General features: G+C 38.7%; 1 protein-coding gene across 1 annotated transcript in view; it reads left to right on the top strand.

Moving 5' to 3' along the window:
• Positions 1 to 7,462: 7,462 nt before the first annotated feature.
• LOC113116409 (ETS domain-containing transcription factor ERF-like) overlaps positions 7,463 to 26,272 on the top strand; it is a 43,976-nt gene continuing 25,166 nt past the window's right edge. Inside the window, exon 1 of the mRNA XM_026284558.1 lies at positions 7,463 to 8,031. Coding sequence (XP_026140343.1) covers positions 8,010 to 8,031 — 22 coding nt within the window. The 5' untranslated portion in view covers positions 7,463 to 8,009. The remainder of the gene's footprint in view (positions 8,032 to 26,272) is intronic.

Here is a 26,272-nt window from a genome sequence, read left to right as displayed (position 1 = left end):
CTGTTTAGCCCCACCCACCGATTTGCATTAATGTTAACAGTTATTAATGCGTTTTTGACTTAAATCACAGCAGCATCTATCTATGAGGAATGTACACTGTCAAACATACACAACTATTAGCCAATCACAGCACTGCGTTTACTTCTGAGTCTGCAGTCCACCACGCTTGTTCAGACAGAGCGTTCTGATGAGAGGGGTTAAAACAAAGGAAGTCCATGATCCCTTTAAAGTTTTTGTATGTAAATTAAAATAAATTTCAAGGTAATGCATTCTGGGAAATGAAGTGTTTTTCCTCTGATGTCCATAAAATTGATTTATTAAATATGATGAAATAAATAGCTAAACACAGTTGTCTATAGTTGGCAAAGTTTAAAGTGGCTATGTGTAAAATGGCAGTTTATGACTTAAAATTATTTTTGAATTCTAGTTCATTTCAATACAACTTCCTGACATTAAATTGCAATTCTGTTTGCCACTGCAATTCTTGAACCCAATGTATAGGAACATTTTATGCGTAATATCTTAAAACCAGTTTACAGCGTAAGTAAATTTTTTTAATATGAATATTCTGTAAAACAGAAGGCCATTTTTGTGCATCTCTCTATCTGTGAAATGTCATGTAGTGATTTGAGACGGTGCTTGAATTACATGAAGTTCAGCAGCTGGTGTACTTTCAGCAGCAATGAGTAGCAGCCCTGTGGTGACCCCGCTTTAGGCCCGTCATGCTGCTAAATCAGACCTCTGATTAGCTCCACGCCTCTGAAATGACAGCTGTACTGGATACAGATCCATTGCGCTGGAATGAAGGTATGGCAGTATATTCAGTAGTGGAAACAGTGAACTGTGCCAATAGGAAGAGTTTGATCCTAAGCAAGATACTGGAGACACCATCAACACACTTATGTGCTTAATATAGCAACTGACATAGAGCGAGACATACCTCTCTGTTGCTCCTCAAATATCACAGGCCTGTTACTCCTAAGGACTTCAGATTGGGTGTGCAGCAGCATGGCATTCTCTTCTTTAACTTGTTCTCTTTATTTCCCTCTTGCCATCTTTAACCTGCCCTCCTGTCTCCCCCTCCGCTCTCTGTCCTTGGCAGAGCAGTGTGTGGTAATCCTATTACTCTTGTGTGAAAACCAGCTGAGAGAAAGAGAGGGAGACGGAGAGAGAGGGATTGTCAGGTCTCTGTCATAGTAGAGAGCAGACAGAAAGCACTTTAAGCTATGGAACATGACCCTAAAGACTGAGGGACTGTTACAGGGACGAGAGAGGAGGGGCACGAAAGGGAAATGATGGGACTCCTGACAGCTGGAGCGCCAAACTTGAAAATAAACATGTTCTTTGATGACAAAGAGCCCATTGACATGCTCTCTCATCTTTCCACTCTCACAAGGACACACACAGATAGAAAAACACAAGTGGATAAACTGTTTTTCTTGTAAATGGTAATTTTTTTGCTGTATTCATCTGTTCACATAAAGTTAAGTTTATTTATCCAAAGTGATTTGCAACAGGCAGTTCATCTTAAAGGGTTAGTTCACCGAAAAATGAAAATTATGTCATTAATAACTCACTCTCATGTCGTTCCAAACCGTAAGACCTCCGTTCATCTTCTGAACACAGTTTAAGATATTTTAGATTTAGTCCGAGAGCTCTCAGTCCCTCCATTGAAACTGTGTGTACATTATACTGTCCATGTCCAGAAAGGTAAGAAAAACATCATCAAAGTAGTCCATGTGACATCAGAGGGTCAGTTAAAATTTGTTGAAGCATCGAAAATACATTTAGGTCCGAAAATGACGACTTTATTCAGCATTGTCTTCTCTTCCGTGTCTTTTGTGAGTGCGACTGCTGTGACTGTTGACGTACGATGCTGCTGACGTGTTTTCTGGTGCGCCCAATAACAAAGATAACACGTCAGCAGAGTCGATTAACCTTTCTGTTCAAGATTTTATATGCAGTAGACACAATGCTTTAGCTGTGCAACATAAATAAAAATATCATAGTATAAAATTCGACGCCCAGTATAGCATTTCATATTTGTTCCTCCGCCAGAAAACAAAGCAGACCTACTGTGTTATCTGAATAATTCGCTTTTAATAAAAAAAAAATCATAATTAAACATTGTGAATTTTATAATAACAATTATTAAACCAATAATTACTACCAATCTACATTTGAAAGTGTGGAGCATGATGCATGAGGATGTCATGGTTCCTCGTTCTGTTTACTCTCTTGCTCCATCTAACAGATCCGTCACTTTTGTGTGCTTCACTCCACTAGGAGGCCAACAGATAAAGAGATAATGAGGCCCTCTTAAACAGAGTACTCTCTCTTTACCATCGAACTTGAGAGTACAGCAACACTCATGGGTGAAAAAATGCAATGCTTGCTAGCACATATATTTGTGCTCAGGACTCTAATTTCTGAGAAAAATCAGTGCCACACAGGAACACTTCTTTATATTGAGACCATGTACTTTGATTAACAGCAAAACGGAGGGAGGAGAGGCTGCAAGCACTGAATCACCCCAGCATCTGTCTGTCACCCCAATTTTAAATGCTGATCATCTCATAAAGAGGAACAGGGATATTAAGCTGACGGGGCAGGGGAACAGAAGAGGGGGGTTTCTCCCATAATGCTCCAACTGAGAGAAATCACGGAATTACATCAAACAATGAAGGCTGTATGATGAAATGAGAAGAATGTTTTTTTGTAAATGATCTTTTAAAACAAAGACTTTTGCTTAAATACTTTAAAATTATGTATATGGCGTATCTGTATTGGTTTATTTACAAAACAAAAAGTATTTGTAATGCATGAATTTCACCAGAGAGTGAAGGAAATGGTGTTTTTTTATTGCAAGATGTAAAGTCACAACTTACTGTGGCTTTGTATCTTTCAGTGTGACTTTGTTTAACACAACTGTGTCTTAATATCACACCATATGACCATATGAACTTTATCTCATAATCTGGTTCATTGTTAGTTCATGTTAACTAATGTTAACAAATGGAACCTTATTGAAAAGTGATACACAGTCAGTGTTAAAGTGGAAACAGCTTCCTAAAGTACCTTTCCAAACTCTGACTAGTGTTTCTCCAGTCACTCCCGCACTTTTCTGTGTTTGTGTGAAGCCAGTAGACTGAGAGAATGCTGTTGGTTTTACCTAAACATAAACAAAGTGCGGAGGAGAAGGCGAGTGGTGTGTCAATGCATAAATACACTGCATGTGAGAGCCAGAACAGTGAGGAACTTTTCTTAGAAACGGACAACCTTGAGTTTACTGTGCTAAAAGACCTGACATAAAGTCCAGGAGTGGAAGAGAATCAGGAGAGCGGAGGATGTGGAGGAAGAGAAGGTTGATGGGGCTAAATAATGGTGTGGATGAATAATACAAAAGTGAAGGAAACTGCTCAAGGATGAATAGGATGAATCGGACAGCAGAAGAGAGACAGAGAGTGTAGAATAGTGATTTAGAAGTTAGCAGAGAACGATTTTTCTTTTAAGTTGAAGACATTTCAGCACACTGGGAAACAGAGACACAAGAGAGAAAGAAGTAGAAAATAGAAGATGCAAGTGTGAGAGAGAGGAAATGGAAAATTGTGTGTAAATACAATAGTAGACTGTATTTATTGTCCATTACGGTCAAAGGAAATTGCCCATCCCAATAACAGCTCTTGTTTTCTTTCCTGGGGAAAGAAAACCGAGGGTGTCTCGAACAGATGTGACAGCAATGGATATTTCCAAAACACACACACACACACACGTTCACACGGACTGCCGCAGCAGCATTATGGGGCTGAGATGCTTATCTGAGGTACGTCTGTTTCCTGTGACCAGAAATGACTGCTGACACTCTACAGCTTGACTAGCACAAATAACAACAAGAAGCACAATCCTGAGAACCACTACAAACACACATAACAGCTCACAGCACAATGACAACTGTTTCCTCTCAAATAAAGGGACAGTTGATCAGGTTAAAGCTCATGAAAGCATAGACCATCTTGTCAGTCTTGCCTTAATGTTCCCATCGCATAGATTTAAGAAAATTTGATGAATTACTAAACATTTCATTCTAAACCACATGAAATGTTGATCCTTAAAGCAGTGTGATTCTAACTGATGTTCCGTTTATATGTAAAGTATGTGGAAGACTGTATTCACACAGAATTAAAAAAGGTAATTGTGACTTTATCTCAGCTTTTGTTTCTAGAAATTCTAAGAAAAGTCAAAATTGTGAGATGTAAACTCGCAAGTGCAAGAAAAAGGGCAGAATTGTGAGGAAATATATTCAATTTATTGAAAACAAATAAACAGGATTGTGAAATATAAACTCAGAATTCAGACGTTTTTACTCACAATTCTGAGTTTACATCTTTTAAATCTGCCCCAACACAATTCTGCTTCTTTGTTTCCACCATGGAAAAAACTAAATTACAAAGTTTCATTCTGACTTTTTATTTCACATTTCTGTCTTTGTTCTGGCAGTTGCAAGTTTAGACTTTTCTTCTCAGAATTGCGAGTGTGTATCTCACAATGCTGAGTTTTTTCCCCCTCAGTTGCAATTTTTATGTCTCACAATTTTGAATTCATAATTTGTAATTCTAGAGTCTCAGTTCTGAGAACAGAGTCTGAGAATAAATTAATTATTGTGAGGAACAAGTCGCCGTTACATTTTTTTTCGTGGCGGAAACAGGCTTCTATAGATATGTCAGCCATCTTTGATTTATACTGACACCTAGTGGAATGAATGCAGAATTATAAAACAATTGTTTGCAACATTATTAATGTTTTTACTGAAAAAGTGTCTGATGATGGTTGGATTATGTTATTAGGGAAAATTAAAAAATTCAATTACTCAGTGCACATTTAAAGATATGTTGTCCCCTGTTTTCTAGCAGTAGGATGTTCTAAACCAGAACAGGAGACATGCTACACTGCTCATGAGAAACATCACATTTACTCAAAAACTGTTCTCCGGTGAGGGATGGAGGAGGGTCCTTTTAAGATTCAGGTGCTCGGCTTTAAAACAGGATGTATGTGCTTGAGCAGATGGATCACATTCAAATCATACAGGAAATGAACATACATGCTTTCTCACACTGCACACTTCTCATTCTCTCTCATGCACGTGCCAACAGAATTCAGTGGGATTGTGGTCATTTGGTCACACCATTCTGTTTTACTGGCAATCTTCATGTAATCATGAGACTTGAGGGAGGTCATGTTATATGTTTCTGAATCTTACTTCTCATCTCACCTTTAATGAATAATATAATGGGTGGTAAAATGAATTTATATAGACTATGTTTTTATAAATGTATGTGTGTGTATGCGTGTGTGTATACAGTGTCTTGCGAAAGTTTTTTTTCACGATTTGTTATTTTGCAGCCTTATGTTAAACTGCTTTAAATTAATTTTCCCCCACATCAATCTACACTCCATAATGATATATATATATATATATATATATATATATATATATATATATATATATATATATATATATATATATATATATATATATATACACATACGTATATATACATATATATATACATATATACATATATATATATATATATATATATATATATATATATATATATATATATATATATAAACAGGTTTTTAAAATCAGCTAAAAATGCATTTTAGAGCAAAGACCAAGCCCTGAGGTCAAAAGGACTGCCCGTAGAGCTCAGACACAGGATTTCATCAAACACTCACATCTTTGGGAAGAGTTCAGAAAATTATTTCTGCTTCACTGAAGGCTCACAGAAGCATGTAGCCTACATTATCCATAATGGAAGACGTTTGGAACAACCAGCACTCTTCCTAGAGCTGAACTCCTGGCCAAACTGAGCAACTGATGGAGAAGGGCTTTGTTTAGACTGGTGATCAAGAACCTGATGGTAACTATAGTTGAGCTTCATGATCATATGTGGAGATGGGAGAAACCTACAGAAGGACAAACATCACTGCAACACTCCACTGATCTGGGCTTTATAGCAGTGTGGCCAAACTCAATCCTCTCCTCAGTGAAGACACATGAAAACACACTTTTGGAATATTGCAAAAAAGCCCCTAAAGGACTCTCAGACTGTGAGAAACACATTTATCTGTTATGATGAACCTCAATTCCAAGCATCATGTTTGAAGGACACCAGCTCTGCTCATCACCTGCAGAGTATCATCCCAAAAGTAAAGTGTGCTAGTAGCAGTCTCATACTGTGGGGCTGTTTTTTAACAGCAGGGACTGAGGGACTCATCAGAGTAGAAGAAAAGCTCACCACAATATAGAGATAGCCCTAATGAAAACCCAATCCAGAGCATTCAGAAGCTCAGATTGGGCAGAAGGTTAACCTCACAATAAGACAATGACCCTAAACACAGCAAGAGTGGCTTACAAACTCTGTGAATGTCCTTGAGTGGCCCAGCCAAAGGCCCAGCAGTTTAACACAAGGCTGCAACTTAACAAAACGTGAATGAAAAAATTAAGGGGATTGAATACTTTATATTACTTGAATACAGTTCTCATGTTTTTAGCTTCTGAAATTGATTGTCATTTTTTTGTGTGCCATTTAGTTCTTTCAGAAATAATGTTGGATTGATTTTTTTCTAAAAGAACAGGAGCAATTACCAAATGTTGGAATCAACATTAAATGCTTTTGAAGTAATTTTCATTATTAGTTTATGTTTACAAATGTAGTTAACGAATGTTTAAAAATGGAACCTTATCATAAAGTGTTAACTTATTTTTAAATATCATTTTTGAAAAGTTTTTTTTTTCTTTCAGGTCAAGTGTAGTATACTATATAAAAGTATCTTGATGTATTATATAAAATGTCTTGATGTAAAAAGTATGATATTTATGAAACTGGTAGCTAATAAAAAATTGTTACCTTGGGAAATATATTGTAGGCTTATTTGTCACTGCCCCTAACAATAAATAAATAAATAAATCCATTATACAACTGAATGATGTATTATATGATACATGAGCCTCAGAATATTTTACATTTTGTTTTGATAGAAAATATTTGAGTGGCCAAAAGTGCCCTTAGAGTTGAGTCTCTGATCTTGCGGGGTACATTCCGGAAATCATAATTCGATACACTAGTTATTAGTCTACCTCTGGATGGGGGTAGATAATTATCATTAAATGAAAGAGAACGAGGGATAATTAGCTCGAAACACACTTGTTGCTGACGTTAACAGGCGCGATGACGCTGAATCTCAAGTTCTCTAGGACGCGGATGTGATGTCACCACGGACAGTGGCTATGGCGGTCTCCATAACGACGCCTCGTGCTGCAGTGACGCCAGCCCCGGCGCTGAGGGGGCGTGACTCAGCCGATGCCCCATTCCCCTCCTCCTCCCCCCGCGCGTGTGGGCGCGAGCGAAACACGACACCCGAGAGAGAGAGAGAGAGAGAGAGAGAGAGAGAGAGAGAGAGAGAGATGGGGGAGGAGACAGCGAGTAGTTTCAGACTAGGGAGAGCGGAGGAAGGAAAAAAAAGTCGGTGTGAAAGAGAGAATGGGAAACGGACTGATATACTGCGCATGGCGAGCCTCGGGAGAGTAGATGACAAACTAACACAAGGATAAAATGTTGCGAAAATCATCATCAGGGATCAAGAGCGCGAGTTTTTAACAGAGAGACGCGGAGCGCTGCTTTCCTGCGGTGTTGGGAATTGTATCGATCGCTCCCGGGACAGACGGGAAAGCGCTGTTTCGGAACTCCGCTGCACCCCGTCCCGTCCCATCCCGCCTCGCCATTGGAAGTACCGAGCCGCTTTCCCAAATTCAGCGCTGTCGGTCGGGGCTTTGGAGGGATCGCGAAAAGAGACCAGAGCTCGTTCTGCGGGATCAACAAGAGCGCTGATCATTGGACAAAAGTTTGGCCTTTTGGAGACGGGGGTGCGGGAGAGGCCGAGTCTCGCGCTGCTGAACTGACACTTACCCCAGCTCGCTGTGAGAGGGGCAGATAACTCTCACCATGAAGACCCCCGGGGACACGGGTGAGTTACCCAGCATTCATTATCAAGTGCTGCCACAACTTCTGTGACCTGTGAGCTTGTTGAGTCAGAGTATCGAGTCAGGACTTTACCAAACATCAGCTTTATTGAGCAGTCAGCAGTGTCAAACTGGATGAAACGTTACTAGATTCACAACGGACCTTTAACTTACTTTTAGAAAAGTTAACTTTTTTTTGACGATGTATTACTCTGACATTTCAACTGAGTAACACCTCGGCATTTTTTTGCTTGTTTGTTTGGTTTGCATTACATAGTAAATCACAGATGTGTTTATCTCGTGATCTTGAATGGGCAGGTTTCAAATATTAAAACTAATAAATAATGCGGTCAGTTGTCCATTCATTTTAATAACCCCAATTGTCACTAGAGGTGTAGTCCAACTCAGTCGGTTCATTCTAGTACTCCTAATATTAACCATTTCTCAAGTTTGCGGTTTTACTTTAATTAGTTAAATTCAAACCGCTTCATTTACTTTCTTCCAGTCCTTTCCGCTTGAACCTGTTGAATGGCTACAACTTTAAAACAGCAGCTTGTACTTCTTTCTCGATCTTGGAAGTATGTCGAAATCAATGCTGTGAATTCCCAGCAAAATGTTAAATACCATTTTTTCCCCAAAAACATGTTCCTCCTCGCACTTTGCGCCTGTAGCAGTAGCACGGCACACTCAAAATGGAAGCCCCGCTTTCTCACCGGAGTATTTAATTATCATGTTACTTTGTTTACAAATGGACCAATTTACACTCGCTCCAGTTTCTAGGGTTTTAAAAATAGACCTTTAAGCTCATAAAGGGCAGTGAAGCCTAATAACACAGAGCTGCGCACTAATGTCCCGTTTGGTGAAAGGGTTTCCTACTTTTATGATTAATTCTTTCCAGTCGTTTGAATTCACTTTAATCACTGTTAGCATACTTGCCCCAAGTATTCATTTGCTAACATGTATCTACTTATCCAGTGTGCACTTGTGAAGTTGCTGCTGTCCCGCCAACTACAGGGAGTTTCAGTAGCCGTGTTCAGGAGGCCTTTTGTGGCATGTTTGGGAAACCATGTTGAGACTCTCTCGCTTTCACTCCCTCAATCACAGTCAGTTCTCTTACATCACGATTTTCTCAGCGGTCGTACCCCGCCACCCACACAGCTCGAAGTTTCAGGGACTTTTAACAATTATTTTCATCAACGCTTTGAGCACGCCACGTCATTATCTTACCGAGTGTCTACGCGCGCGATGCGTTTAGTTTTGTCTCGCGCTATTGACTGGCCTTAATGAAGTCCGGCTCTGCGTGAAGTCTTACCACTTCATGGTCACTTTCACTTTAAAAACCCTGTCTTTCTCTTCCTCACTAGTAAAGCTTGTTGTATTTAGCTTAACTCTTCATTTTTATAGTATGTAGTGTGTTAAATTGCAAGTACATTTGTTTATCATCGTTTTATTTCAAGAATACCATAGACATCAAGTGAAAATGATTATATCTAAAAAAAAATTAAAAAAAACCCTAGCCCTTCTTGCCTTTTCTGATTGTGAGTTTGAAAGCCTTGGTTAGCTAAAGTTATTTTCTTTAATATTATTAATAAAAAATATTTCTATATCCCAGAGACTGTCTGCATTTGTGAGTCGTCAGTGAAACTCATTAGGTCATAAGTTCATTATGTATGCTGTGATACCAATATCAGCCCATTCAAAAACCACATTTGACTTTCAGCTGTGATTTGCTTAGACAACATTATCCAAACTTTTCTCTACATGGAGTGGATTTTAACTAAGCAGGTGCGTAAAATTGAAATTTGATAAAGGTTTTGTGGTTGACCTCTTGACCTGTTCAAAAATACGTACTTGCGTTAGTAGCATTGGTTTTCCCGTTTTGCATGATAAAAGTTTCGTATCACACATCTCTCATCTTCAGTCCACAGACGTTGGCATTTTTCTGTATGTTGACTTTGTGGATCTGAACATCAGCTATGAGGTGCATAGACGGGATGAAATGTTGTTTTAAGTCAGGTGGCAATAACTACTACAAGTACCTTGTGGTTTTATCATTCTACGGCTGTGCAGGCCACATTCTGACCTCGATAGTTACAAGGTGAACTCAGCCGCTGAGTATGCAAGCGAATGAGCGAGCAAGAGAGTGAGAAGAAGATACAGTACCGAGTATAGGATGTGGTTTCCAAGTGCTTCACTCTTTATCAGATTTTAGTATCTCTTCAGTCTGTGTTCTTACCTGCAAACACCCGCAGCGGTATAAATACGTAGGGCATTTCGGTGAGAGAGCATTTTCTCTGAAAGCCGTGGTTTGTTATGAGAACAGGAGGTGACAACAACGTTAGTATGGTGTGCATCCTGATAAAAGTTGTGTGTGTCAGTCAGTCTTTGTAAAACTGACATTATCGACTTCATCAAAAAGCTCTCGCCACATGAATCGAATTAGATAAGAAACTCTGCTCTTATCAGTTCCTCACTCTCTGACTGCCACTTTGCATGAATTCAGAGAATGATGCGCACCTCTTCAGGCTTCCTTCTTTTCCGGGTGCTGTGTGTCTGCACACATAGGCTTCGGTTGACCCTGGCTGATCTCGTTTCCTCTGTAACATCTGAAAGTGTCTGTGGTTCAACTATGGTCTACTCATCAGGCCTCAGTGTGTATTTAGTACAGCAGTATCCTGAATGGCTAACCCTGTAATTTGTGTGCTGCCTCATGAGATGGTCGTGAAGAGTCAGTGGTTAAGATTCCAGCTTTAATTTGTAATATTAGTTTGTTATTTTTAAAAGAGATTGGTGTTGGCCATCAGTGTCAAAATGTATTCAATATTCAGTAAGATGGAACGGTTCGCGGGAAAAAAATCGAACTGTTTCCAGGTAGGGTTCGGTAAGCGCTCAGACCACGGTTCAACTTAAATCTGACAACGCTGTAATATGGTTTGCTATAAATAAAGCATAAAACAAACAGGGTTCGGCTAATATATGTGTTTGTTGATAGATGTGCTTTCAGGGTTCTCAGTACATTACAACAACAGCTATATATATATATATATATATATAAAAACCTGGACTAATCATTCACTCTTGTTCAATGCGAGTGAATGGTATGCTGGAATATGAGAATTTATTCCATTATCACCCGGGTGCTGATAATGCGCGCATGTGCGCGAGACCTGAACAGCACATGTTGATCTCTGTGTTTAAGTTAAACTCATTCAAGCCTTGCCAGTTTAAACATTTAAGAGCCACAGGATTTGAGCTCGCGCATGCAGTGGGAAGATTTGTGCATGCGCTCAACCAAAGCATGCCTACCGCGTGCAAATATTAAGTTTTCTCTGAAGTATTGCGTTTATACGGAGCACCACACATGACATTAAAAAAAAAAATAACTAGATTGTGCTAAAACATGCACACGATTACTATTTAGTTCCCCTCGATTTGCTAAATCATGCGCACAATTTAGTAATTCATTCTCTTGATTTATAAATCGAGTACACGATTTAGCAAATCGAGGGAACGAATGAGTAAATTGTGCGGACAATTTATAAATCAAGGAAACTAAATAGTAAATCGCGCACACGATTTAGCCTACTTTTTTTCCTGCATGCCATGTGCAGGGCTTCGTACCTTTAAATGGACAAATTCACACAAAAATTATGTTATATTTTTTACTTAATGGGGTCACCTTTTTCAGTCATATTGTATCAGCCTTGTCAGATAGCTTATAAATTAAGTTTAAGCAATCATTAAAATAAATTCTCCGTGGGTGTAATTACACCTGCTGCTATTTATTAAAATAAATTAAAATGCTTACAGAGATTCAGCACAGTTGCTAGTGTGATATTGCTTTTAGACAATAGTTAAATAAACAAGAAATGAATATTGAGTAACTTACATTTTAGAGAATACAGCCAGCTACCTTATTATTTTTGTTTGTTTAAGGTTAGTGTTAGTGTTTTAGTGTTTTAAACAAATTGAGTGAATGATTCAATGACTCCCTCAATTAGTCCCTTGTTTTGTTCTTGAGTGAATCATTGGTGTTATTTGAATCACTTAAGTGAATAATTCAATGATTCCCTTATAAAGAATTCCACAGCCAGTCAAATTCAAATTGTTGCATAAATAAACGTTAATAATAGAAACTATATCCCACACAGTCCCAGATAATTTTCGAACCCTGGCACGGTTTTCATGTTGCTTACTCTATTTGTGACCCTGGACCACAAAACAAGTTTAAAGTCACTGGGGTATATTTTTAGCAATAGCCCAAAACAATTGCCAAAAATCATTAGGATATTAAGTTAAGATTATTTTCCATGAAGATAATTTATACATTTCCTACCATAAATTTGTAAAAACTACATTTTTGATAAGAATATGCATTACTAAGAACTTCATTTTGACAACTTGGAGTTTTTCCCCAGTATTCAGATTTTTTTGCACCCGCAGATTCCAGCTTTTCAAATAGTTGTATCTCAGCCAAATAATCTCCTTTCCTAACAAACCATACATCAATGGAAAGCTATTTTCATATTTTGAAAAAATGGACACTTAGGACTGGTTTTGTGGTCCAGGGTCACATATATTCTACATGTTTGTCTGTGTGTTTGTGAGTTTGTCCTTGTCATGCTCACTAAGCTTGTTTCCATGTAGGTGTAATAGATGGTTCATTTGGAATAACTAGCAGCCTTTTATCACTCGTTCACATTGTCACACAGGAGACCGTGTGCTCCATTTTAGTCAGTGTTATGCAGCCGCCTCAGTTGTTCAGGTCTCTCTGGAACCAGTTCAACATCAACAGGCACCTCTCTCTGTTTACATGCTTAAGTATCCTGTTCGGCAGCATGTGCGTGTGTTTGTGCGAGACAGCCACCGAGCGAACGTGTTTTGTATTTTCCGAACTGCCTAGTTTCCCATCAGGCCCATCAAACAATTCTGCCATCATGCTATTTCTGTGAACGCCTGTAAATGTCACACACATAGGCAGGATATTTCACTGACATTGAAGTGTGAGACCGTATTAAACGCTGGAGTAGTAAAGTCTGTAATTTTATTCCTACACCGCTCACCTTGGGAGCACTTGTACCTCGATTGGGGAGCGTCGGGAATAAATGTTTCACTGGAAGTGTACGGATGGTGTATTTCTAGGGATGAATGAGGTCCTTTGGGGTTGAATAGTATTTTGTTTGTTTTTACCCCTGGAGAACAATAATGATGTGTCCACCGTCGGGGGAGCACAGTGGTTTGTGTGTGTTTGCCATGTCAGTGGGTTACGGGGGCAGCGCAGAATACGAGCGAGAGCGTCCATGTGTTGGAGTCATTTATGGACTGACAGAAGCACAGAGGCCCTTGTGTATGATCGGGGGGAGGGGGGCAACATGTGTGTGTATGACCCTGACCTCGTGACCTTCCATAGCTGCACCCCTAACCCTGCATTCCAGCACACGCCCCTGTCCCCTCCGGTCACATGCCTCGTAGCCAATGGGACAAGGGCCCGATGCCATCTCCTCAACCACATATGATACTCTATGAACCACGTCAGCTTGGTTTCATTTCCTGATCTAATTTCCTAAATTCTTCAGTGTAATTCCCCATTTCTTCACATCAGAAGCACTACAGATTTACAATATTTGATTAAGGTCAGATGTCATCTAGCTCTCACTTTCCTTCCCTTCTGTTCTTCCTCTTCAAGCGTCAGGAGAATGTTAAACATTCAACGCAAATGTTTTGTGCGTTAAACAAAGTTGTAGCGCACAAGAACACGTTGATGATTGAAATGTTGTGTGGAAAGAATAGTTTAACCGATGCTCTATTATGTGGTTTGATGGATATTTGCATGTCTTTCACAATAGCATACCTCACATTTCCGAAGAGCCTTCAGTAGGATGTTCATTAACATGATAAACCACTGAAGATGAACTTAGAGGCCTTTATGAAAGCATGTAAAGATGTGTCAGGGTGCCAGTTTTTGGGTTTCCATTTAAGCACAGAACAACTGAGCTTTGATTTTTCTGATTACATAAGTTTGGGGATTTTCAACCAGATTCGTATTGGTAATTTGTCGGTAGCATATGTAAATGAAAAGTGTGTATTCTTTCTCCTGGTGTAATTGTCAGCTTAAACACGTCATCTGGTGGATTTTTGACAGGTCCAGGGCTTTTGTGAAAATTACTGTACTTTAGCATTTTTATATTCTCACTCACAGTCAGTCGTATTGAGCCAAGTGCATTATGGATTAAGTTTCACAACCATTTTGGCAAAGGGGAATGCCACAAGCCATCTTGGTGTCCACAGCGGCGAATCACCTTTTTAAGTGCCATAAAACAGCAAAAAAAAATTACACTGTTATTTAGAAATACTTAAAAATAAACGTAATATTATAGTATTATTGCAGATTCTTTAAACAGAAATGTGTAAGATAATTGGTTTCACATGCACTTAAAACAACTTCCTTGTCTAAACAGTCACAATGTCTGATAACATATTCTATAAAAAAAATACCCTTTTCAAATATATTTAAATAAAAAACCTTTGATAAAGTATATATTTTTTGTATGTTTTTTTCTTCTTTATTTTTCTTTTCTTTATATTTGTGGCAAACCAAAAAATATAGTTTTTTGACTGATGGTGGCATTGTTCATCTAATCTCGTACAACTCATTGTTTTGTTGATGATAATAATAGCAGAGTTAGATAAAACAAAAATGGCAGATAAAAATTTACATATCTTTGCAACAATTTTTTCCTGACTTTTATTATAGGTCTGTCTAGGGAATATAAATACTACTTCTCAGTTGTTATTATTTCAATCTGCACCTGATCCCTTTAGAAACAAATATGATTTATTAAATAAATAAATATGTTCAGCATTTTATTGAACTGATGAAACCATGAAAAAAGTCATTTTATGGAAGTCAAAAGTAAAATCTCTTATCTTCTAATATCCTTATGCCATCTGCTCCTAAAGGCTGCGCTTTCAAATATGTATGCCATCTTTGATATCTAAGAAGGCATGTCATGCCAACCAAATACTTGCGAGGGCATTAAAACATATGGCTTTATTGATATATTTAGCAAAACCCTGGTTCACAAGCTTACAAAACAGCATATCAGGACTTGGTTAATCCTGTTACATTACCTTCCTATATTCAGTTTTTAGAAGTACTCCAAATAATCTACATTGATATTTAAATGCTCACTATCAATTGCTACTTTGACTGTACCTATGAAAAACTAATGTCCCAGACTGCATTGCACAGCATAATAGCTAGGCAGAGAAGTACCATTCATTCACAAACTCTTAAGTAGTTTTTTAATTGATCATTTTTATTAAATTCTGTGTCTGTGAATGTTAATGTTTTTTTAATTAGACGCTAAAGGTTAAGTGACCTTTTCTGCTGATTTTAAACATCTCTTTCCAACCACTGTTTACACTTCATACTGTAGCTTTCCATTACACTTTCAGAGAAACCTCCATTAGCCTTTTATTAGACTTGCACATAATTGCACTGCGCAAAGAGAGTCCGGACATCTGCTTTCACTCATTTAGGACGATGCAGAAGAGCCGCAGTCCTACACACTATATATATATCGAGCCACGTTTATTGATTTTGAATAATGGACAAAGTGTTGATATTGACGGACGTGCCATTGACATCCGATAATAGGGCGATCTTCTCATGGTTCAGCAAACACTCACTCTGTTAACGCTGACACACATGCTCTCACACTGGTTTGTTTTGCAGAAAAAAAAAACGTGGACCTCCCACATTCCTGCTCAAAGCTTAAATCACTGCAGCCTGTGTGGCATTACTCATTCCAGGAAAAGCATTCTGCCAAACACACACACACACACACTCATTTACTCAAGCACTAACTCTCACACATCGAATCACATTCTTGGAAAAGCTTGCTTTTTTTGGGGCTTTCTTGAACACGGATGCTTCAGACATGGACATAGATAGCATTCCACAGATGCTGAACGAACAAAAACGTTGAACGTTTAGGTTATGTGTCTTAGCATGACTTCATATCTTTTTCTCAGTGCGATTAGAGCTTGCACTATGTTTGTGGCTGTGCTTCTCTCTGTCACGCTGTACTTAGCTGTTTTCCTGACACTTTTTGTGCTGATCCAGCTGCTCATTAGAGCTCAGCTGCTGTTAGATGTGTGTTCTGGGTCCAGACTGTCATCAGGAGCTTCTGTGCTCGAACCTGATGAAATGCAGCGTGCCCTGCTGTGAAAGAACATTGCTCTCTGTTTGTGTGTTGGGAGAGAGAAATGTAATACAGGTACTTTACAGAGGCTGCATTGTCATGAGCGTGACTCAGTGCAACACCTGGATTGTGTGTCTGTGTGTGTGTGTTTTTTGAGTGCAACATCCAGCGACGTTGAGACGTTAACGGATGTTAAGTGCTGGTCATAAGCACTTCAGATAAGGAGCATTTTGCTCACACTTTGTGAGACTGTTTCCTTTTTCTCTGTCATCCACCTTTGACTTACTCCCCATGAATCCCTGGATGTTAAAGCATGTTGGAGGTGTTTTCATGTGTTGTGATGCTGCTATAAGGTGTGTGTGCGTGTGTGTGTGCGTGTGTGTGTGCGTGCGTGTGCGTAGGTCAGGGTTTGCCTATATTGTGTGGTCCACATGTCCCATTAAATATACAATGCATATACAAATATAAACAATGTATTAATGAAAATGTAAAAAATAAATAAAAAGCACTAGGTTTAGTAATGTAATAGGGAAGATATACAAAAGATAATATATTTATATTATAGACTTAAAGATAATAATACTTTAATGTTTAGAATGTTTTTATGATATTGTATTTATTTATAAAAATATTTCTGTATTTAATATTTAAAATAGATCATATTTTAAAGGTTTATTCATGAAATGTTTAAATATCAGTTTTTTCATGTTTTTTATATTTCATAAAATTTAACTAATAAAAAATAAGTAAAATAGACAAATGAATAGATGTCAGTAGAAAGTCTTCACTGTGAGAACAAATGTAGAACAAGGAAAGGAAAGAATTGTAACCAAGTTATAGAATTGTTTTATTTTAACAATAGCATTATGACTAGTTTAAAAATGTCAGCAATAATATAAAAAACAATAGATGTCTGTGTTATGTCCTCATTTAGCTAGGTAAACATGTCTGTGTATGTGTTTGAGTTTGTGATAATGCTATTCAAATAATAATGAAAGTCAGTGCGCACACACTTTTATTCATTATGTACACGGATTAAACCTGTGTGTGTGTGTGTGTGTGTGTGAGTGTGTGTGTGTTTGTGTGGTCAACTGCCGGGAATTCAAATGCTGTCTGGCGCCACTTTAACACCCCACCCCACCCCACCCCTTCTCCTCCGTACCCCGTTCCCTTTCCTTCTCTTCTGAGGAATGCAAGATCATGTTCACTCTCTCTCTCTCTCTCTCTCGTTTTCCCTCTGTCCTTCTCTTCATGCGCTGAAACCTGTTCAAGAGCTTGCTGGAGTTTGTTCTGAACTTTGAACCAGTTTGTCATCAGCATTTACGGCACTCACTTTCTAATTCATCAGTTAGGGTGTGTGTGCGTTTAGTGAAAGGAAGGTCTGTGTGTGTGTGTGTGTGTGTGTGTGTGTGTGTGTAATGTATTGGATATAAGCAGGCGAGTGTGTGCATGTGCACCTGTGCACTAAGTACTGTTAATCATATAAAGGCCACGATGGAAGACAGGTGGAAAATGTTTTCAGAGCTGCGGGGAGAGGACATCCTTCCCTCACGTGCCGCCTGCTTGTTGTGTAGACACTTTGTTTGAGTTGTGATATTTTGTCACAAGTTCAAAGAAGGCCGACTGGATTTTAACCCAACTCGCCTTCAGTAAGACTATATTAAATAACATAACTGTGCAGATACAAGTTGCCAGGTCTGAATGTGAAACAAGGTTCAGTAGGTATCTCAGCTACACCAAACGTCAACTAAACCAGATAATGAATAGTGGAAAAAAGAATATTAATAGTTTTTCATTTAGGCCTAAATATTTAAGCATCAAGTGTATCTAAAATGAATACATAAAGTTGTCCTTCAGTTGAAAAGTTAAGTAGTCTTTCAATTTGAATCTGAAGCACTGCAACAGTTCAGTGTTTATATATTTATATAAAATTCCCGCCCCTGGCTTCATGCTATTGGTCGAGCCATTTTTGTTGTGTTGTGCTGGATTGGATGTAAAAAAACAAAAACAAAAAAAAAAACGGCACATTCGCAGCCATTTCAAGGAAGTACTTTGAGTATTTTAATATCGAAAAATGACACTCTTCAGATCTAAAGTGCCATTGGAGTTTTATCACACACCTCTGACACTTCCACAGTCAGACGAGATGATATTGGTGCTTGACATGTACTCTATACTTGTGTGTGTGTTCAGACGAGTTTTGTATTTCATAGGGAGGATGTGTGTGTGTGTGTGTGTTGGTGTGACTGAAAACCTTTTAAACCATCGATTACACCTCCATCCCTCCACTCCTCTTACACACACACACATAACCTCTCTGTCACTAATCCATGCTGGAATACCCCAGTGGCATCTCATCTTCCATCACTCTCTCTTTCTCCGTCTTTTCCTTCATCCCTTTCTCATATTTAGGCTGGGTGTGGGTTGCACAAGCTTGTGAGTATCTGAGTGACTTTTAAGGCCTAGTGGACTTGCTGTGTCATCACTGTACGCAGGAACACAAACCATTCAAGCTCTTAACGCTGTTCTGCTCTGTCTTTTGACGTATGGCTGCGTTATGTCTAGTGGTACTGAATAACGCATAACCGCCTGGTGTGAGAGTTGCAAATGTTAATGGTGTCTTCACTAGAAAGTCAGCCGTCCGTTAGCTCTGTTATTAGTCTTTTCATTCATTATTATATTCTCTTGGTGTCTGTGGCCATTCTTGTAAAACAGCCCATCTTCTCTTTGTTTTCACACGCTTACTTCTGTGGCTTTGGGTGATGTTGATATTCTGGGCTGTAGATGACATCAGCTATAAGCTGCTTGTGTGTGTGATCTCTGGCCAAAGTGCTTTCCTCATAATTGTTTTAACTGTACCATATTTAGCCTCAGACATGGTTTGGCTGATTATGCAATGCTCACAAATGCTCACACGCGCATGTGGGCCAGATTTTAAGGGACGCGCTCGATTATTCTCTCTCTAAAGCGGTGTAAGGCAGCGCAGGGCAGCTCAGGGCTTGCCTGCATAACAGTGTGGGATTGTTGTTTTAGGGGATTAGGGTTTATAATGGATGGGGACAGAGACGAGAGGCCCTCGGTACAGCAGTCACAGCAAGTCAGAGGAATGCTTGCCCTGTCTTACACTTTCTCAGATGAGGGCTTTGTAGATTAAAGTGGCATTTCTGATATATAGTAGTTTCTTCTGCCCAAATGTAATACACAGAGACAATTATGAGTCAAATTTAAAGTATAAGTGAAAGTTTGGGACAGAAGGGTTTGTGAAAAGACCTTAAGATAAACACATCGCAGTCATAATTAAAAAAGGTTAAGAATTATTAATTTTATAAATCTAAAAATATAGTTTTAGATTAAAAAAACATATGAGGTGGGAGTTGCATCACTTGTCATTTTACCCTCTGTACTAACTTTACCTTTTCATAAAAAATAAAAAAAAAGAAATCTGACTTTATACACAACCATGAGGGTCTGCAAAGGTCTTCTGAATATTTTTCAAATATTATCAACATTTTATCAAAATGGCTTCACTGCTTTTCTAAGAAATAATAATGAAATACTATGCCAAAGTATGAATTGCATTTATATTGTGCTGAAGTACATTTAGACAAAATAAAAAAGAGTATCATGTCATATGCAGAATGTATAGACAGGTTTATAATACACTACTGTTCAACAGTTTAAGTAAGTTTTTTTCCCCTCAGCAAAGATCAAAAGTGAAAGTAAAGACGTTACATTTGTTTTTGTTTGTTTGTTTGTTTCCTCAAATTAAATGCTGTTCTTTTGAACTTTATATTAATCACAAAATCCTAAAAATGTGTCAGAAATATTAGGCAGCAGCTGTTTCCAGTGCTGATAGTTAGAAGAAAACTTCTTTCTGAAGGATCATGTGACACTGAAGACTGGAGTAATGACGGCTGAAAATTCAGCTAAAACAACAACAACTCAATTCATATTTCTCAATGTTGCTGTTTCACTGTATTTTGGATCAAATAAATGTCTTTGTGAGACTACCAACAACTGAAAGGTAGTCTATAAGAATAAAACACTGAACGTATTGTGTTAATCGTGCACACATATTACGACTGAAATGTAAACATTTGCAATTAAAGAAATTACACTTCACCTTTAAACGTACAACAGGTTTCCACCTTTGGCATTTAAGATAAGACCTGATAAGTACTTGATCGATCACTTGTAGGGAATTATGAAAGAAGGAAATCCCGGCATTATACACTAAACTAACGAAGAAGATCTGAAAAAAGTTGTGTGCCACAGACCACCTGAAACCAGCTCGACTGAGCGGCCATTTTGTGCTGATGTGTGATGAGAGTTATTAGGTTTACCCTGTCCTGCTGCTCCGAGACTGTGTCTTATTTCTGTGTTATCTCACGGCTTCAGTTTGCAACCTTGTATTTCTGTTGCTGAATGCGTGTGTGTGTAACAATTCATAGAAAGATTGTAGAGCCCTTTGTAGCACTTCGTGGAAGATGTGTACTTGTGTGTGTGTGTGTGTGTGCATGTGTTTGGATGACTCAGCAAGGTGTGTGTTCTGAGAAACGTGCACTTCCATTGTTTCTGCCCACTGGTACTGTAACTCAATGCCAGCTGCCTCAGAGTGTGTGTGTGTGTGTGTGTGTGTGTGCGCATGGATGAAGCACTGTTAGGGTAGATGTGTTTTTGGATGGGATTCCCCTGGGTGGAGTACGGTCCTACTATTTTCCATCTCATATTGTGTGTGTGAGTGGCATGAGTGTAGACGTTCAAATACTTACACATATTTATACAACCATTGTGTAATATCATATGTGTATTGTGTATTCACTCACATATATATTTTAGTGACAATAAAGTGCTTTGATTAGACAATTTAACTTCTTATCTCTGTCCAATGAGCTACACTGTGGAAGTGTGTGTGTGTGTGTGTGTGTGTGTGTGTATGCTCATTTCCCCATTACATAACACACCAGCAATAATCAAGAAGTTAGAAAACTGACCAGTCTCGGGCTCTCCCTTGTTGTAGTGATAACCTGGTCAGGAGGTTAGCACTGTGATTTAGCTGATTTGATAATAATGAGACACCCGTATCTATGTCTTCCCGACAAACTCTGTTTGAAAGTTGCATTAATGTAATCTCGTTTCTGTGAGCTAACCTTTAACCTCACTGTTTTAGGAACTGAAACATTACAGACAGAGCAGTAGTGTTAAGAACCACAAATCAATTCATGTTGCAGCTGGTTTGCTTTAAAAGCAAACACTGGTTGATTGAGGGTCGTTGACTTTGTCAGAGGTGAGTGTTACGTGTGTTTCAAGTGGAATCCTGTTTAACAGAGCTGAATCTGTTGCTATACGAGTCCATGTGTTGATGATGATGGTGGTTGTTGTTTTGATTCTTAACATCCCAGTAGCTGCTGCTTGTTGCTGTGGTGAGACACAGTGTGTTTTAGAGGAGTGAGTGAGTGAGTGAGTGAGCGTGGTTACATCATCAGTGTCTTGCATAATGCAGCGGCCTTTATAGCTCTATCTGAGGAGGGTAATCTGTCCCTGGAGGCAGAGAGACAGGGTGAGAGACGGGGGGACTCGGACACAGATACAGACAAAAACCAAGGGAGAAATGGGGGACCAGATAAAGACACATTGTTTTTGTTTGTTAGTTTTGATATGTTTAGTTTCGTATTTCTTCATTTTGTTTTGTTTATTAGTTTTGCTTGGGTTTGTTGTTCCATTTGTTTTTGTTTAATTATATTTTTGTTTTGATGTTTTGGTTTGCTGTTTATCTTTGTTTCTTTTCATTTTTTTTCTAATTATTTAAAATTATTGTAATGTGATTTGTTTGCCTTTATTATATTATGTATTATTTAAATAATTACATTTAATAAAATTATTGCCGGCACCTCATTTTAATAATAATAATAGTAATTTTGATTATTAGCGTTTTGTGTCACTGCTTTTGTTGTGTGTATTGATGCAATATCAATCATGTTGCTCAATCACACCAATGAAGTACTTTGAATTTGAGTAATGGGTCAACTAGTGTGGAGAAAGAGAGATGTGGGACAGTGAGAGACGGGGGACTGAGACTGAAGGAAGGTGATAGAGAGAGTGACACAGAGGTAGCTGATTAGAGATAGAGAGATGGATAGTGATCATGAGCGAAAGACAAACAACAGGATGAGAGGAAGATGGATGGCTGTAGTGAGGTCTGGACCCGAAACACTCTGCCCTGATAATTCAATCATTCCCCTGCTGCGTGCATATATGTGTGTGTGTGTGTGTGTTTCTCCATCCATGGACAACACTGATCCATACACACACACACACACACACAGCTGAAGATAAACCCTGAATATCTAGACAGGCTGAAGAGACACTGCACTAATACAGTGTGTTCAGACACACACACACACACGGTGGCGACTGTAATCCACGTCTCCTGTGGTGTGAGTGAGGTGAGTGTTATGTAATGACGAGCAGCAGGACTTTAATCAGCTTGAGCAGATCCATTTAAGCATCTCTCAGATACAGAGCACAGCCGTCCTGCTGCTTACCACCACCATCACATAGAGACCGTCTGCCCGTGTGTGTGTGTGTGTGTGTGTGATGGTGACAGGCGGCATCTCTGCATGTCTCCCAGCCTTGTACATGTTTACCGTTGGACACACACACACACACACACACACACACACACACACACGCTGTGTCCTGTCCTCTGTCCCCTCTCTCCCACAAACACACACAGGGTCCAAACTGAACACTTGGAAGTGCCAAATGTGAGTAAAAATTGGCTTGGGTTTGTAAATAAAGTTACTTGCCAGTTGTGAGGAACTACCAGTTTTAAAGAAATGCAAGTAATGTGAAATTATTTTATACATATAATAGATTCTAAAAATGAGATAGATTATTTTTAGTGTATACACTAAGAATATATGTTATAAACAAACCAAAAAAAATACAGTATATGGTGTATATTAATTAACCTTTAATTAAAACATTAATATAAAACATTAAAAATTAAATACATTTGTATTTATAAATCACATATTTATTGATATACATTTACATTTTGTAGTGATTAAAAAAAGAAAGAAAATTCTAATCCTAATTGCCATTAAACTTTCTCAGTTTACCCGCTATTAACAGATGAAACAACAACAAGGACATTTTGGACCCTGGACAAACGCATAACACACACACACTTCCATACCTCTCACAAAAGATTCCCACCAACTCCAAGTGTTACAACTGTGTTACTGGGATAGAAACACTCGTATCCCTCTCTCGCCCTTTCTCTCTCTCAGATTGTTCACAGATGTGCGGCGGTCTTTTCCCCCCACTATCTAAAATTAGAGAGGTAGAAGAATAGCAGGAAGAGTGGGAGAGCAGGACTGATGGAGGTGAAGGAAGGAGGGGTGAGGAATGGGGTGATGGAGATAAAGAAGAGGGAGTATTTTTGGCCGGTTACACGTCACACAGACGCAAGTCAGACTGCCGTACACAAACAAAGATGAGGAAGGTGATAAAAGCGCTGTGCTCTGACGGGAGGGGGTCGCTGTTTGTGTGTACACTCGTACAGAGGTGTTGACGATGTCACTCTTAACCATTTCAACGACCAATTTAACAGGACACCAAGTGTGTTTATTACAATTGAATGATATGTTTGCTTTTAGCCAATCATTGAAAACTGTTTCTGAATGTCCAAATACCCTTTTGGGCCACTGTTTATGCAGCCAGACTGTACTCTACTAATGTATATTTTATTAGAGAAAACAAATGTCCAATTCACTTAAAATACTTTAACTCGAATCATTAGAAAGACTATTGGTTTGAATCAGTCTGACAAATCATGCACTGAATGAACTTACTGAATCGTTCAAAGCGGTTACTGAATCAACATATGACTCAGTTACTGAAATGCAAGTTATCTCTGCTTGCATTGATATGTTTCTGAATGAAGCACACTTTGTCCTTAAGGTCCATGAAAGTAAATAAAACTTTTAATAAAAACAAAACATTTTTGATTAAAAACATTAAAGCTTGGATGAAATGTAAGTTGGCGCTATCCTTTCTAAATGCATTATTACTAAACTTATTAGGAATGATCCATGAATACGTTTCAGTTTTATCTTTTTTGATCTTTCCCATGAAATGACAGTTATTTCTCTGGTGACAAATTGCTGTACTTTTCTAATCATTTAGCCCACTTAAACCCTGCCCCTTTCTTACAGTCAACTGCAGGCTCCCTATAATCACCCTACATTTTTCACCCAATGATCTGCTGCACTCCACAATACAGAAGAAAAAAATCTGTTGCATCTGTTAGACTGTGACTTCATGTTAGAAATTGTATATATTTTTTATGTGTTTGCCCTCAGTTCCAGTTGCCAAGCACAGTGCTTTGCAATTGATGTGCATTAAAAGTCTGACAGAGAGAAATACGTTTCCTCTTGTTAAACTGACTTTATTATTGCTGCTTTATATATTTGATTTATATTTCATTTCCTCTCCTTCCTCCATACAAGCAAAGAGGAAGTTTGTGGTAGAACCACACAATTTAGATTAGGTGTGCTAATAAAGTATGTGTGTGTGTGTGTGCTCTCTCAGTATTACAATCCAGTTAAGAATGCATAAGAGTTTGTTTATCTGGTTAAATTTAGGACAATTAAAGAGAGCAGGGTTTCCCTTTGACCCGCCTGCTACTTGAGCAAGAACTCTAACTTTATATTTAACTTTAACTTTTTTTTTATTATTTATATTATAGGGAATCATATCAAGCTTGTGAGAACGTTTTAAGTGTTCTCCACTCACAAATCAGACCAATTGAAATGTAATCTAATGATGCAGACTTGTTTTTGGAGGTGAGGTTCAGAAGAAGAGTAAATATAACTGCTTTGGTGTGAAAACCATTGCGGTTATAAGAGTTTCTCAGTAATATTGTGTGTGTGTGTAGATTCTAAAAAAGTCTGCTCACTTCCCAGCAAACTAGAAGTGGTGGAGTGCTCGAGAAAACTAACAAATACCTGTTGCTGGCTCTCTCTCGGTTTCTTTCTTCTCTTCTTTTGGGCCTCACTTCTTTCTGTTGAGTTCGGTTCTCGCTCCTACCTTTTCTATTTGAGACTCACGCTCTGGTGAAAGGATTAATTGTCGTTTATGTTTTATTTCTTGTTCTCTTCATTTCTAGGGGTTTATTTTTAGGCCTGAAGTGTCTGGTTGCTAGGAGACGGTGTCCAAGAGAGAGAGGGAGGGAGAGGATGGAGAAAGCAAGGGAATGGAGGAGAGAGATTGTTTGCGTTGTGAAGGCTGAATTACAAACACGCTCACGCACTGAGTCAGCGCTGACGCACGCTCACACACACACACACGCACTGTGCCTGTTGCTTGTTTTTCTTTATTATCTTTATCACTCCATGCTGCAAAATGTTTGTGTGTGTCGGTTGGCTTGACTCTCGTTTAAAGTTTGCGACTCCCATCAGATCTGATACAAATAAGAGAAAAGTGACAAATTTAATGGTACGGATGCTTTGAGTCAAAATCTGTCCCTCACACACACACACACATATGCATGCACGCACATATACAGGAAGCAGAGATGTTGTTGTGGTGCAGAACAGTTGCTAACTTCCTGTACCGCAGTGGTGACACATTCCAGGAAACACCCAGTCACACATACATATATGCACACATGTACGCATACGCAAACACACTTTACTGTAACTCTCTAGTGAGTTTAACCCTACTGCTCCTGCTGTACAGGCGTTTAACCACAGCACTAAAATACTCCATGACATAGGGGTGATATAACCTGTCAGCTTTATAGCCTATCAATGATACGTCAGACGGTTGCGTCACTTGGCTGATATATCTTACCTGAAATTTTTGTGCTGTTTGACACAATTGTGGTACCTTGAGAAAAGGGGTTCACCAGGGGCGGGTACTGGGGCTGATAACAATCTTACACAAAGACTCACACGCTCTGATCAGTTATGTGTTAAGGTGAGTGGGCTGAACTCTCATTTTCGCACCTACCTGTTGGAACATTAACACT

This window comes from Carassius auratus, chromosome 16 (genome assembly GCF_003368295.1).
Source record: "Carassius auratus strain Wakin chromosome 16, ASM336829v1, whole genome shotgun sequence".
NCBI classification, from domain to species: Eukaryota; Metazoa; Chordata; class Actinopteri; order Cypriniformes; family Cyprinidae; genus Carassius; species Carassius auratus.
The sequence above is the reverse complement of the archived record's forward strand: the minus strand, read 5'-3'. Positions and strand labels throughout refer to the sequence as shown.